General features: G+C 43.9%; 1 protein-coding gene across 1 annotated transcript; it reads left to right on the forward strand.

Annotated features, from left to right (window-relative positions):
* Window positions 1-486: 486 nt before the first annotated feature.
* On the forward strand, window positions 487-13,641 carry ddx46 (DEAD (Asp-Glu-Ala-Asp) box polypeptide 46). Its single transcript, XM_048997849.1, has 23 exons — window positions 487-644; window positions 1,293-1,481; window positions 1,642-1,764; window positions 2,174-2,264; window positions 2,887-3,055; window positions 4,065-4,249; window positions 4,332-4,442; window positions 4,554-4,719; window positions 5,110-5,230; window positions 5,544-5,719; window positions 6,310-6,431; window positions 6,679-6,757; window positions 8,502-8,584; window positions 9,640-9,804; window positions 9,940-10,102; window positions 10,432-10,625; window positions 10,951-11,088; window positions 11,383-11,532; window positions 11,665-11,895; window positions 12,003-12,221; window positions 12,522-12,666; window positions 12,795-12,868; window positions 12,985-13,641. Exons 1-23 carry the CDS (start codon window positions 628-630, stop codon window positions 13,030-13,032), a joined length of 3,159 nt encoding a protein of 1,052 aa, XP_048853806.1. The 5' UTR covers window positions 487-627; the 3' UTR covers window positions 13,033-13,641.
* Window positions 13,642-14,254: the final 613 nt, after the last annotated feature.

Below are 14,254 nucleotides of genomic sequence, written 5' to 3' on the forward strand. Positions count from 1 at the left end.
CACTGGGGTGTGTAATTCTATAAATCACTCATACAAACAATAATAACATTCTCACATTCGTGTAGAAGTATCTTTTTCAGCTAAAGGGCAATCGTGGTCAACTCGCAGCAGCATCTAACTGTGATCTAAGAGGCATAGATGTGCTTAGATGGACTTTAAACCAGATGTGGCACATGATCTTGTGAAGCTGTTATTATGACTTGACTAATAGTTAAACATTAGTAGAATGGGTTGATTGGTAGGCAGGGAATATTTCTTTGTTCATTTTATTCCACATTACATGTGAGTGTATATATGTTTGCCCTGTAATGAACTGGCCTCTTATCAATGGTGTTTCCCTGCCATTTGCCCTAAGAGATAGCCTCACCCTGGATGATGGAGGGGTACATTTAATTTTGTCGACAATATAGCCAGACTAAGTATGACAATACGAAAGAGTACAAAAAAAGTTTCGTGCTTTCGGCCTCCCACCACCAGAGGCGCTGTGATAATCGACAACGAAGGTCGGAAGGTCGCCTCCTTATTACGTCGTACGCATCCCACATTGCATCTAAAATACATAATAATCGCTACAAGTAAGCACAATAAAAACAAAACACGGAATCTCTTTGAGAATACAGAACAAACATGGGACGGGAATCGAGGTGAGTTGGGTGGATTATAACCTAGTGGGGGAAATTAGCCGCAGTATTTTTGCTGTTTTTTGAGAAGCTAATTGGTTAGCTTTTAGAAAAGACTTTATTTAGGCCACGCATGGAGGAAAGACTCATTAGTATCTCTCTAAATTACCTCTGTGTGAATGAACAAAGTTGTCAGTAATTTCGCCATATATGTTTGTTGAGTTGTGAACATGCTAATCACGTTATAAAACTAGCGGGCTTGCTAACTAATAGCGTGTTTCCACACATTGGACGTGTGCGCTCCCTTTGCTATGGGTTTGAGTTACGTTAACCTGGTACTTCTATACACGTCTGATTTTAATTCTTCAGGGGTTGTGTCCTTGTTCTGTTTGGGGAGGAAAAACCCTGATGGTATAAATACCGCCCATATATGTTATCGCGCTTTGGGCTGCATCATACGTCTTATAATGCAATGGGAACATAACACAATGCAGATACGATGTGCCACATGTAAACACTGACGTATCCAAACAGATAAATTTCATAAACATTGTCCATTGACTTGATTCACATGGAGTATTTGACTCTAATCTTTTTACATAGTCTGTTTTTAATGATCAAAAATGCAATGTTTTTGCGTAACCGGCGTAAAAGTGCAGTCCCTTTTTTCAGGCATTACCGGAAACGGTCGGCCTCGCGGGGCCGCTCAGGAAGCCGATCGAAAAGCCGCTCTCCGGACAAGCGATCCAAGCGTGATGACCGCGGCAGCTCTCGCAACCGCGATCGGGACCGAAGTCGCCGGGATCGGTCCCGGAGTAGGGACCGGCGCCGCTCACGCTCCAGGGACAGGAAGCGTCCTAGGTAAGCCATCAAAAAAAAAAGGGAATGGGGGATGCTTTGTATTGTAGAAGTAATCCTTGTTGAACAAGTTTGGAGAAGCATCAGGATTTCGCTTAACCCCAATTTTTAATCATTAAACTTAGTGCAGATGTCCAGGAATGCAGTTTTTTTTCTGTTCCAGGCGCTCCAGGAGCCGAGAGAGGCGGCGGTCTCGAAGTCGTGATCGCAGGCGATCTACCAGCAGGGGCCGGGGTCGTAGGTCACGGTCTGCGACCCCCAGTCGGAGCAGGAAGAGTGATAACAGGTACGATGTTTGACTTCCCCGTAATCTGATGGGTTTTATAAAGAGTGTATGTGTGTCTCTCTCGGCAATTTAATATAGCAGCGGATCTCCCGAGACATAATGTTTCTGACTTGTCTTTTGCATGTATTTGGAAAGTAAATCATAATAAGCATCAGGATTTTACTGTCTTATTCGAGTTACCCTGTCGCCCCCCCCAGTCTGGTTCCTCCCAAAGTTTCTTCCTTCTAGGAATCTAGGGAATTTTTCCTCTGGGGGGGGCAAACATTCTCTGAAGTGGTTTGAGACAATGTAATGTTTTACATTGAATTAAATAAGCTTTACAAATCATTTTTATTTATTTTTAAAAAATAATTTTATATGTATATGTCATTTTTATGAATGCATATTGTTTTTTTTTTTCCTGGAACAGATCAAAAAGTAAGGAGAAGCCAGACAACGCAGAGCAATCGATAGAAAAGAAGAAAATAAAAGAGGAGAAGGAGGAAGAAAAAGTCGAGGATGTGAGTCGTCTCTCCCCCCCCCCCCCACCCTTTAAATAATCTGATACCCCACTGTGTTGGGCATGTCATTTATAAAGGACCCCTGCTGAACACATGGGTGTTTTTCAATATGCGTATTTGTACCTGTTTTACGTCATCTCCCATTGCCAAAGACCAGTTCCAGTGCAGAAGTACAGAGGACTGCCACAAATATCAGGGATACATCAGTTGCATCCTCACTGAACGAAACCAATCCCATAATTCATTGAGCCCCAAGCTTGTTCTTGAAAAGTTAGCAAGACCGTTCTTGCAAAGACCACAAGTACGCACAAGTGCGTTTTTAGCATTGAGAAACACCCAGGGTCTCAGCTCAGATCACAGCAGAAATGGGACCGTTTGCCTTTCCTTTAGTGGGGAAAAATGTGATAACTAGCTACATATGTCTGAAACCCACTGTCCTGCTGTTCCATGCCTTTGTGTGTCGGGTCACTAGCAGTGACTTGTTACGCAGTATGCAATATGCGGGGTCCTTTATCGACCTGCACTCTTCAGAGGAAGTAGAAGCTTAATGACAGATGGACACATTGATACCGCCAGGAAAAGGTGGCAGAAGAAAGTGGTTTGTGTTCTTCGTTTCCTGTAGCAAGACTTTGATCAGAACAAGCTGGAGGAGGAGATGAGGAAGAGGAAAGAGCGGGTGGAGAAGTGGAGGGAGGAGCAGCGGAAGAAGGCGATGGAGAACATCGGGGAGCTGAAGAAGGAACTGGAGGAGATGAAGCAGGGAAAGAAGTGGAGTCTGGAAGATGACGACGGTGAGGGCGACATCCTGCGGTTAAACCTTGTATATTTTAGAAAGTCCATTCACATTTCTCTCGGTCATTGCCATCTGTAACAGAAATTTAGACCAGCCTAATTGATGGAGGATTACTGTAGAGGAAAAGAAATGTAAAGTTATTTTCTGCAATCCCGCAATTTCGGGGAACAGTTCCCTTCTCCGTTTTGAGAGGTTGTGGGAGATGGGCACCACAAATCCACAGTTTGTTCTTGTACATTTTCAGGAGTCGCCCACTCGGTCAGGGCTGCTGGTCCAGATTTTGTCCCAGAGTAGGGTGTAAACTGGATGCCAGCCCCTTTACACATCCACGTTATGTACACCTGGTTCTCCAGTTCTGTACTGGATCAACTCCAGTTCACTTTGCTCTGCTTCGTAACTTTATCATTGCTTATTGTTGCTATCCAGGACAAAAAAAAGAATCTATTTCGATTATTCCATAATGGCAGGGACATGAAAACCATGGAAAAAAAACACATCTTCTCAGAAACTACTTCACAAAACATAAAACGATGTAATGAGACACCATTAGGTCCACAAATAGAAACCCGTATTTACACAGCAGTCAGTGAACAGTTTTAAAGGGACTTGCGTGAATGGTCAGTGAGGTAAATTTGTCCGTGTCAACAAGATGCAAACTAATCTTTTTATCTGCAATTAACGATGATGCTAGTTTGCTAGCTGTCTATCTGGCCGTCAACGTTACTACAGTTAGTGATATAAAGTAATGCATACAAATGACCATCATGAGTGAAAATGTTAACTAGTGCATACATAAATACTAATTTACAACTTTGGAAAAACTATTTATTGGTCAGTTAGATGTCAAATACTTTCAGTAAACAGACACGAATGGGAATGTTCCATCTATAGTGACAAGTCACAATCGTCAAAAAGCGGATGTGTTCAGTTTCCGTCTGACAGTGATGCACATTTTGCCGAAAGATCTCATTAAACCCAAGGACCTAACTGTACCGGAATTTTCCTAGATGACGATGAGGAAGCTTCAGCTCCTGTGGAGCAAGAAGAGGAGCAAGAGAAGAGCGTGGAAGTAGCCGTGCCCATGGAGGTGCCGGAAGAAGAGGAGCTTGACCCCCTGGATGCCTATATGGAGGAGGTGAAGGAGGAGGTGAAGAAGTTCAACATGGGAACCATGAAGGGAGCCAATGACAAGGTGAATGGCCATCCATGATCCTGGCTGTTTTATGTACTATGATGTGATCCTCGAGTAGTAAAACTCTTTTTCCCTTAAACAGAAGGGAGGCATGATGGTGACTAAGGTGTTGACGGTGGTCACCACCAAGAAAGCGCCAAACACCACCAAGAAGAAGGGCGAGCTGATGGAGAATGACCAAGATGCCATGGAGGTATTTCAATTTTGATTATTTGACGTGATCAACTCATTTGTTTTATGTCGTCGTTATGTGCTAATGCCGTGCGTCTTAATCAGTTCTTTGGTTGTCTTCACCCGTGTCCAGTACTCCTCCGAAGAAGAGGAGGTTGATCTGCAGACAGCTCTGACAGGCTATCAGACTAAGCAGAGGAAGGTTCTGGAGCCAGTAGACCATCAGAAGATTGAGTATGATCCCTACCGCAAGAACTTCTACGTCGAGGTGCCAGACCTGGCCAAGATGACGCAAGAAGGTACGATAATGAACAGATGGCTGTCTCTTCACCTCCTCCTTTCTGTTGTTGCTTGCTTGAGTTGTGCATGTAGTTTTACGTGTTCTTGTTTGTTCTGCTTGAACTTGGTCACGAAGGAGCTGAACGCATTTGCTTGAAGGATGCACTCCTGGGACGTGTCACCCGATTGTTATCACTCAACCAATCCACATCCTATATATTGAGTAGTCACTGCCTACTTTGCTGAGTGATGCAACTGTTGGAGTGCATCTGAGATTGTCACTCGTTTAGAATTAATATGGAACGGACACAGGGTTCGGGGCCTGTTTCAGGTTCACATTTTTTTGTTCCTTTTGAGGAAAACACCTGGAGTTCAAATACATTGTCTTAATCTGTTTTGTTTTTTTACAGAGGTAAATGTGTACAGGTTGGAGCTGGAGGGGATCACCGTTAAGGGCAAAGGGTGTCCCAAACCTATCAAGACATGGGTGCAGTGTGGCATCTCGATGAAGATTTTATCTGCACTTAAAAAGTGAGTTGCCTCAGCCTAACGGGCAGACTTCCTGTTGACCATGATTAGCATGTGACATTTGCCATTTGCCTGCCATAGCAGAAGTGTGCTTGCGTGATATGAGCATTTCCAGAGCAAATGCAGGTCACCTGCACGCCTAACTGCTATTTCACTGTTGTCTGATGATGCTTTTAACCAACAGAACCTGTTTTGCGCGCATGGTTTGCTCTTCGGTTTGATAAAATCTAGAACTCGTGGTACTTGAACAGGTGATTTTTATTTCTGGTGTCCCTCCTGCCTACCCAGTTTGTAATGGCTGCCACTTCCCTGACAGGCACAACTACGAAAAACCAACGCCCATCCAGGCCCAAGCCATCCCGGCCATCATGTCCGGTCGGGACCTGATCGGCATTGCCAAAACAGGCAGCGGGAAGACCATCGCCTTCCTCCTGCCAATGTTTCGTCACATCCTGGACCAGAGGCCCCTGGAGGAGTCCGAAGGTCCCATAGGTGAGGCTCTTTGTGGGGGGTCCCACCCCTGAGGAATCCCATCATACCAAAAAAGTGGAAGAACCGTCAGCACAATCAGCTGGATGCTCACATCAGGGTTTCATTGTTGGGCTGTTATGCAGTTGGGTTGGCTTTTGCAGACATGCATTGAAGGAAAAAAGGTGCCCGGGGCTTTAAGAATGGCTTTACACATAAGACAACCATAAGACAGCATTAAACAGGAGTGGGCTGAGTGAGTGGGCTGAGTGAGTGGGCTGAGTGAGTGGGCTGAGTGAGTGGGCTGAGTGAGTGGGTAATGACCCCTATTTGGATCTTTTGGTCATATTTATTTCTTTGTCCTGGTTCCTATAGCAATCTACAATTGGAACGTGTCCTTCACCAATGTGGTACTTTGTGCCTGATCTGATTACAGCCTTATTTCGTATTTGATTTTGTCACGCGCCGCTTCTGGTTACCTGAGGCACCCCTCAACAAAGCTCTGCATCGGGGTGTTGTGTTTACATGTCTCTAAAAAGTTGAGATGCTTCCTGCTAAAGGTGGCGATTATCCAGGGGGGGCCTTTTAAAGTAATGTTTCACCTCTTGCCACAGCTGTGATCATGACCCCTACCAGAGAGCTGGCTCTGCAGATCACCAAGGAGTGCAAGAAATTCTCCAAAGCTCTGGGGCTGAGAGTGGTCTGCGTCTATGGAGGCACCGGGATTAGTGAGCAGGTACCAGAGACCTCGTCAGCCAACCCTTTGAAATTCACAGGGTTTCTCTACTGACCCAGCTTAAGGGGACACTTATGTTACGACCCCCGTCTAAGGTCCCCAACATACAAAGAAAAATGGGAGCCACCTTCCACGCAAAATCATAGCCCATATTAGTCCGAGGTCAAAATGAAACCAAGCGACAAACCAAACCCCCCCCCCCCCCCCTCGATCTCATGTTTCTCTTTCTCCCGTTTTGGGGGTTTAGATCGCCGAGCTGAAGCGAGGAGCCGAGATCATTGTGTGCACACCAGGGCGGATGATTGACATGTTAGGCGCAAACAGCGGTAAGTGTAAAACGTAGACGACTGCGCAGTAACATTTTCAGACTTCGTAATAAGGAAATTAAGGACGGGTGTTAAAGCTGTAGTATCTATTCAGACAGCCACAGTGGCTCTCAGAATATCTGTCCATCGGTCACATTTTCATGTGAGTGATTCAAAACCTGAGACCAGAAGTACACCTGGAAGTCAGTCGAGTGTGGCGATGTATACGGCTGTTTACCTGGACTCCCGCTGTTGTGATCGGGTCCGCCTAAAGTGTGACGATTGGTTGGGCGCCGGGAGAGCTTGCGTTTCCATATCTGCATGGGTGTCCTTTCAGGTTTTACTTGAAATTCAGAACAGAGTGTTGGCGGTGATGTGCGTTGAGTGTCCCAAAGTCTCAAATGGCACGAGCGATGACTTAAAGGGCCGTTCTTCCCATTTCAGCAAAAGGAAGGGTACTGGGAATCTATTTTTATTTAATTCTAATAAGAAGAATCTAATAAGTAGATCTAAAAATCATGCAATTGCATTTCTTTAGCAAGAAACTAAAAAAAGAATTTTCACCAAGGCTGCACTCATCTAAATATTTTTTTCAGCCTTTTATAGATGCTCGCATTGCGTCTTAACTTTTGAGTGGCTTACTTGAGATTGTAAAATCGAGGTTTTTGTATTTATTTGTTTATTTGCGTGTATTTGAACAGCAATAGTTATGCAAAGCCAGAAGCTTTGGGAAATGGAAAAAGCTTAATTCCACAACTTGATGCATAAGATGGCCTCTCGTACTGTATGTTCGTTCATCCATTCTAAACGTTTTTAGTCAGTACATGTATGGATTTCAAGGACACCGTGTAGATGCTGGAAAACAAAAGGTCACCCTCGGACTAAGATTGAGCGACTTGGGCGGCCAGTAGGAAGTTATTTGACGAGTCTTTTACGCCTTTTTTTTCTTAATCTATTCAGAGTTTGAGGCTCTTTAACTAAATGGCTACTACAGCTTAAATGAGAATTTTAATTATCATCCACTGCATGGAACGTTATCTGTGAGTCAAGTGACTACTGCTTACTAAACTGTTGACGTTATTTGACCACTTTGGGGAACACCCTCAAGACTATTGAAGTGTTCCTGGAGATTTAATCCATCAAAGGTAGGTGGAGAATGAACATTGCTTCCCCCTAGTGTCCATCTTTAGAGGCGTAAGTCACCTGTATCTCTCAGCACTGCACAGGAAAGGAAGCACCACCAGTATGTTTGCACTCAAACACAAGATGCAAGTTTGTAGAGAAGTATGCGTAAGGTCTGGACATGTAATTTGATCAGAGAACTTCCGCAGTGGTTCTTAGATTTCGTGGTTTAAGTCCTTTAGTCATGCAGTAGTTTTGAACTTCACGTAACTCTCGGTTAATTTCCTTCCACACATGCGTGGTAATCTTTATCTTTTTCTTGTAGGTGAAAAGGCAGTCAGAAAATGAATGATGTGGCCTCGTCTCACTCTTTTTTTTTTTTTTTAACGTGATATGGCTGTTTTCTGATTTACAGGTTCTCCGTGCCTCTGAGATGGTACGCAAGATGAGAAAAGCAATAAGGCCGCAATACATAAACCTTAAAGGATACTGAGGGAAAATGTTATAGGCTTTGTGTGTGGAAGATGGATGAGCTTATAGAAATAGCTGTATAATGCCTGTTGAGTGACTGTGACTGTATGTGAACTTTCTACTCCTCTTCCAGAAGATTAATGGCTGTCTGATTCTGTATCTGGATGTCTAGGTCGAGTGACAAACCTTCGCAGAGTCACGTACGTGGTTCTGGATGAAGCAGACAGAATGTTTGACATGGGGTTCGAACCACAGGTGGGTACTGTCCTCCTCCCTCACAATTCCCCATTGGGATACTTTTCCACTGCTACAGGTACCATTCTTTTGGTACTTCAAAAAAAAAAGTACCATAAGTATGGTACTTCTTGTGTTGATTTTCCATTGGCGTAAAAACTGATACCAGCGCTGAATGACAATCACAACACGAGGTGCGAAGTTTTGTGCCGAATTCGAAAAATGGCTGTAGTACATTATAGGGCTGGGCAGTATTATGTGTTGTGCACGTGCAGTTCTTGCATCGCAAGGACTGAGATAGTCAGCTGAGTTTTCATAGTGGCCAGACTTTATAGAGTGGTGGTTTCTAATTTTTTTTTATTTTGTCATGGGAAACAGTTTCACTCTTGCCGTTTAAGTAATTTCTAAATGGATTTGCGAGAAATTTATGTATTCTGAACTCCTCCTTTGCTTTATAAATATCCAGGGTAGTTATTGCAATAAAATCACATTGCTGTATTTGAAATTTTTCCAGTATCCTACAGCCCATAATTTCTTCTTTCTTATTGTGCCATCCACATCTTCTTGAATCTGTTATGCTGACCAAACCACAATAAAAGCTTGGGACTCTTCATTTGTCTGTAAATCCATTGTTAGTACTTTTGTTGTTTCTACTTACTTTATTGTTTTATTTTCTGAGTTTGTAGCTGTGCTTTTTCAGGATATCGGATGTATTTTGTTTTTGCAAGGCAGCATATTTGCATAGCCAGTCAACAGTAAACATTTTTTTTCCAAGTCCCACTCCAAAGTACTGAAGTACCAAAAAAGTATCCCAGCTAATTTTGGTACTTTTGGTACTGGTACCTAACCGGGAATCAATGGAAAGAGAACCAAGTTCTTACTACCAAATGTATGTTAGCTAGCGCAATGGATGAGCGCCCTTAGAAGCAGTCCTGACATTCATGAGAGCCTTCATGTGCACCAGGAATTTAGGTACTGTAACTCTAAATAGCTGAATGTTTTCATCAAAGGTACTTCTGCCGTGTGAATGACCTTCCCAGAGCACACGTTTGACAGGGTGTCTCTATCGTTTCCAGGTGATGCGCATCGTTGACAACATCCGGCCCGACAGGCAAACTGTCATGTTCTCCGCCACGTTTCCCCGAGCTATGGAGGCCCTTGCTCGTAGGATCCTGTCCAAACCCATCGAGGTGCAAGTCGGGGGCCGCAGTGTCGTGTGCTCCGACGTTGAACAGCATGTGGTAAGGTTTCCAGGGGAACACTGTTGTAGGAATGTGCAATATTTGTTGGGCTGTGGTGATTCCTTGATGGCAGTGATTTTTGAAAGTGAATCTTGAATGTTGAAGTTTCCTAAGTGTATGTCCTGTCTTACCTAGATTGTGATTGAGGAGGAGAACAAATTTCTGAAGCTGCTGGAGATCCTTGGCCACTACCAAGAGAAGGGCTCAGTCATCATCTTCGTGGACAAGCAGGAGCATGCAGATGCTCTGCTCAAAGACCTGATGAAGGCCTCATACCCCTGCATGTCTCTCCATGGAGGTCAGGTCACTCCGTTACTTCATCCCAGTGGTGTGATCCACAGGGTTTAGCAACTGTATTTTAATTAGGGGGCCCTTTTAATCCAAAGCCGCTAATAATCCACTAGTATAATGTGGGAATACAGCTCTGTCATTGTTATTAATTCCGCGCGAATTGCTTAACAGAAATCCAGTTCGTAATCCACTACGCTGCTGACTGCTAAGCAGTAGCTTGGCAATTTATTTTTATTCCGCTCGGTAGATTCTATTATTTTGCCGAAGGCCAACGTGGAAATTGCGGTAAGAGAGAAAATGCCGTGTAATGAAGCTGACTCTTGCTTTATTTTTCAGGAATCGACCAGTATGACAGGGACAGCATCATCAATGACTTCAAAAATGGGGCGTGCCGGCTGATGGTGGCAACATCTGTGGCGGCCCGAGGCCTGGATGTCAAGCAGCTTATCTTGGTGATCAACTACAACTGCCCTAACCACTACGAGGACTATGTACACCGAGCTGGGCGCACTGGTAGAGCAGGGAACAAAGTGAGTGCGGTGCTTGGTATTCTAGATCAGGGTCAGATTACGATGGCCACAGGTTTTGGTCATTTACACTCCTTTTGATGTCTTAGTATTCAGTGACCTGATCAGGGTCCGGTAACCAGTCATGGCTCTTCATAGACAAAAGATAGAGTATGTACTTCTTATTTTCAACTACAAGTTGTACAGGACTATAGCCTGGGAGGACTGGCCTGCTATCCATGCAGCATGATGTACCTTGCATTCCCATGTTCCTTTGTATCTCGGATCAGAGCACTGACCTTTCAGTGAAAATGAGGGCGAGTGATGAAGATTATTGTATTTTGTTCAGGGGTACGCATACACGTTCATCACAGAGGAGCAGGTACGGTACGCTGGGGACATCATTAAAGCTCTGGAGCTCTCTGGATCCACTGTGCCGCCTGATCTGGAACAGCTGTGGTTGAACTTCAGAGATCAGCAGAAAGCCGTAAGAGGACGACAATTGAAACACTTAAATGGATGGATTTGTTCTTCATTTGGGTCTTGATTTCAGCATGAATTAGACTATTTATTCAGCTCTTTGTTCCATTTAACCTCTTTGTCTTTTATGGGTTACATTCTAATTTCACCGAACGCCCCAACCACCCTTTTCCTTTGCAATGTGAATGAACAAAGACAGTTACCGTTATTCCAGGTTGTATGAGATCAGTCATCAGCCATGCTTTCGATTTGCAGTCTTCCATAAAGCACTCTGACACCCTTCCTCCGTGATTTTCATTAGGAGGGCAAGAGCATCAAAAGCAGCAGCGGATTCTCCGGGAAGGGGTTCAAATTCGACGAGACGGAGCACGCCCTAGCCAATGAGAGAAAGAAGTTGCAGAAAGCTGCTCTGGGTCTGCAAGACTCTGATGATGAAGACACTGCACTGGATGTAAGGCTTTTGACATCTTGACTTGTGGTTCTGGTAAAGCTTCTAAAGACTCAAATTCGTTGAGGGTTCATAGCTACATGCACTTAACCATCTCTTGTGTATTACCGTGAGTTTATTTTTTTTTTGTCACAGATTGACGAGCAGATTGAAAGCATGTTCAACTCCAAGAAGCGCGTGAAGGACCTGTCCGCTCCAGGAGGGGGTGGCGGAGGAGGCGGCGGGGGTACAGCTGGTGCAACGGCCGCGGCAGGCCTTCTGGCTGGAATTGCCATGCCTTCTGCAGGAAACATCCAGAAGCTGGAGCTTGCTAAGAAGCTGGCGATCAAGATCAATGCTCAGAAGAACTTGGGTGCTGAAGCTCAGGTGACTCGATATTGTGGGACGAAGGCTATCATATATGTCTAGTTCCTGTGTAGATGCAGTGGCTGGATGATCATACTGATGTGTGTGTGTGTGTCTGTTCCTGGCAGGATGTGATGCAGCAGGCTACCAATGCCATTCTTCGAGGAGGGACCATCATGGCTCCCTCCGTTTCGGCCAAAACTATCGCCGAGCAGCTGGCGGAGAAGATCAATGCTAAGCTCAACTACATTCCCGTGGAGAAGATGGAGGAGGAAAGGCAGATTGCCGAACAGACAGAAACCATCAAACGATATGAAGAAGAACTGGAGATCAATGACTTTCCTCAGGTGAGGCTCTCCGCTTAAAAGTTGATCAAGAGCGAGGGTGTCGGCCAGCTGGTGCTCGGCCTCTGTAGAACATCAGATCAAGTTCTTCCTTGATCACTTTCTTCCAAAATTTGCTTGGCCTCCTGCTCTTCCTCTTATCTAAATTGCATGCTTTTATCCTTTTGGAGCAGTTCTCAAGCTACGTGTGTGAATGGCATGCATCGCCTACTGCAGGAAAGAAGTCCCTCATAACATTTCTTTGTTCACTGGTCCTTTGTGAATAAAGGGTTGAGCCCATGTGGTCTCTGGTTTCTTGTGCAGACGGCCAGGTGGAAGGTCACCTCCAAAGAGGCCCTGCAGAGGATTGGCGAGTATTCAGAGGCAGCCATTACCATCAGAGGGACCTACTTCCCACCTGGCAAAGAACCTAAGGAGGGAGAACGCAAGATCTACCTGGCCATTGAGAGTGAGTCCCTGAAAGATCTTTACTGCTAATCACAGATTTTTGAATATTCTGGTCAGTGTTGGAACACATTTATGTCCATATCTTCAGCATATCTAACTTTTTGTGCCTAAAATGATCTACCTCCTTAGGTGCCAATGAACTGGCTGTACAGAAGGCAAAGGCCGAAATCACCAGACTTATTAAAGAGGAGCTCATCCGATTGGTAAGTCTTACTACATCAGAATAATATCTAAACAAAATACATTCTAATCCTACTTAAAGAAAGTGTTTGACTGCCTCAGTTTCCCCATTAATACTTTTATTTTTTGTTAATTTCAGCAAAACTCCTACCAGCCAACCAGCAAAGGAAGATACAAGGTCTTGTAGCAAGGGTATCAGAGTAGAAGATATGGGCAATTGCAGCTGCTTTTTGTCTTGCATCGGCTCCAAAGTTATTTCTGAGTATGTTTTAGATTATTTTTTAATATTACAGTGCTTCTACACAGTTGTGTTTTGGTTGAGCAACCTCTTTTTACATTCACATCAAGTGTATTGATTGTTCTCACTTGACTCTCTACCAAATCCCCCCTTTTCTCCACTCATCTTTGTTAATAGATGATAAAAATCTTGACAGAGGTATCAGTTATGTACAGAATATCAGCAGTTGTATTCCTATAACCAAGTACAGAAAACACAAGCATAGTTTGCCATTTAGACTTACTGGTGGGTTTTTCAGTTTTTTTTTTTTTTTAAAGGGGCCTTTTGCATAGATCCGTTTCTGATCTGTTTGTAAGATTTGTTAGATTTTATTTTTATTGATTTCTAAAGAATACCAAGACTGATTTAGATATAGTGGTCCCAGTGTAATTTACAAAAAAAAACTGTAAAACTCTTTCCTGTTTTCTCTTAAAACGAAACAGAGAATCATCCTTCAAATGGTGTACTGTTTTTATGCTGTTTCCAGTAATAAAAAATGTCCACCCTAGTGAAATAAAATATTTGTTTACATTTTTATTTGCAAAATTTTATACTATTCTGCTACGTGTGTTTTTGGTTTGTCTGATGGCCGTAATATTTTTTGTTTTTTTTAAGGTGAGGATAGTCACAACAGCAACAGACTAACAACACAGTCGTTAGAAACGGCAATTTCTGCAAATAATTAAAAACGTTTTAACAACTCCGTGGTTCACAAAGTGCACAAGGGACCATCGGCGAAGGTTGAAAACATCTGATTTCTTGTGCCAGTAAATATTTTAACGCGTATGACAGACGACAGCGGGTTAATCGATAAAACACTCAAACATTTCTAAATCGGGCCCCGACAGCGCCGTCTGTACGTTGACTTTACGAGCTTCAAGGGACATTTGTGGTTTTCTTAATCTTAAGGGAAATACTGCGACATAATTATGTTTTTCTTATAGACGGAAAGCTGAGAAATGTCTCAACATTAAAACTCGATTTAAATTGAACGACATTAATCTAAACAAAAACCGGGCGCCGAGCGCGCCGATCGGTGCCATTTTACCAGCCGCTTCCAGCTGCCAGTCTCGTTCTGGCGTCGCCGCGAGCCCTGGCTGGGTGAATGCGCCTGCGCACTGGCGCCGCCTGT

Source organism: Brienomyrus brachyistius, unplaced genomic scaffold (genome assembly GCF_023856365.1).
Source record: "Brienomyrus brachyistius isolate T26 unplaced genomic scaffold, BBRACH_0.4 scaffold35, whole genome shotgun sequence".
Taxonomy (NCBI): Eukaryota; Metazoa; Chordata; class Actinopteri; order Osteoglossiformes; family Mormyridae; genus Brienomyrus; species Brienomyrus brachyistius.

Coding starts and splice junctions, on each gene's coding strand:
- ddx46 (XM_048997849.1), top strand. Junction 4,720..5,109: donor GGCCAAGATGACGCAAGAAG/GTACGATAATGA, acceptor GTTTTTTTACAG/AGGTAAATGTGTACAGGTTG. Junction 11,089..11,382: donor TCAGAGATCAGCAGAAAGCC/GTAAGAGGACGA, acceptor GATTTTCATTAG/GAGGGCAAGAGCATCAAAAG.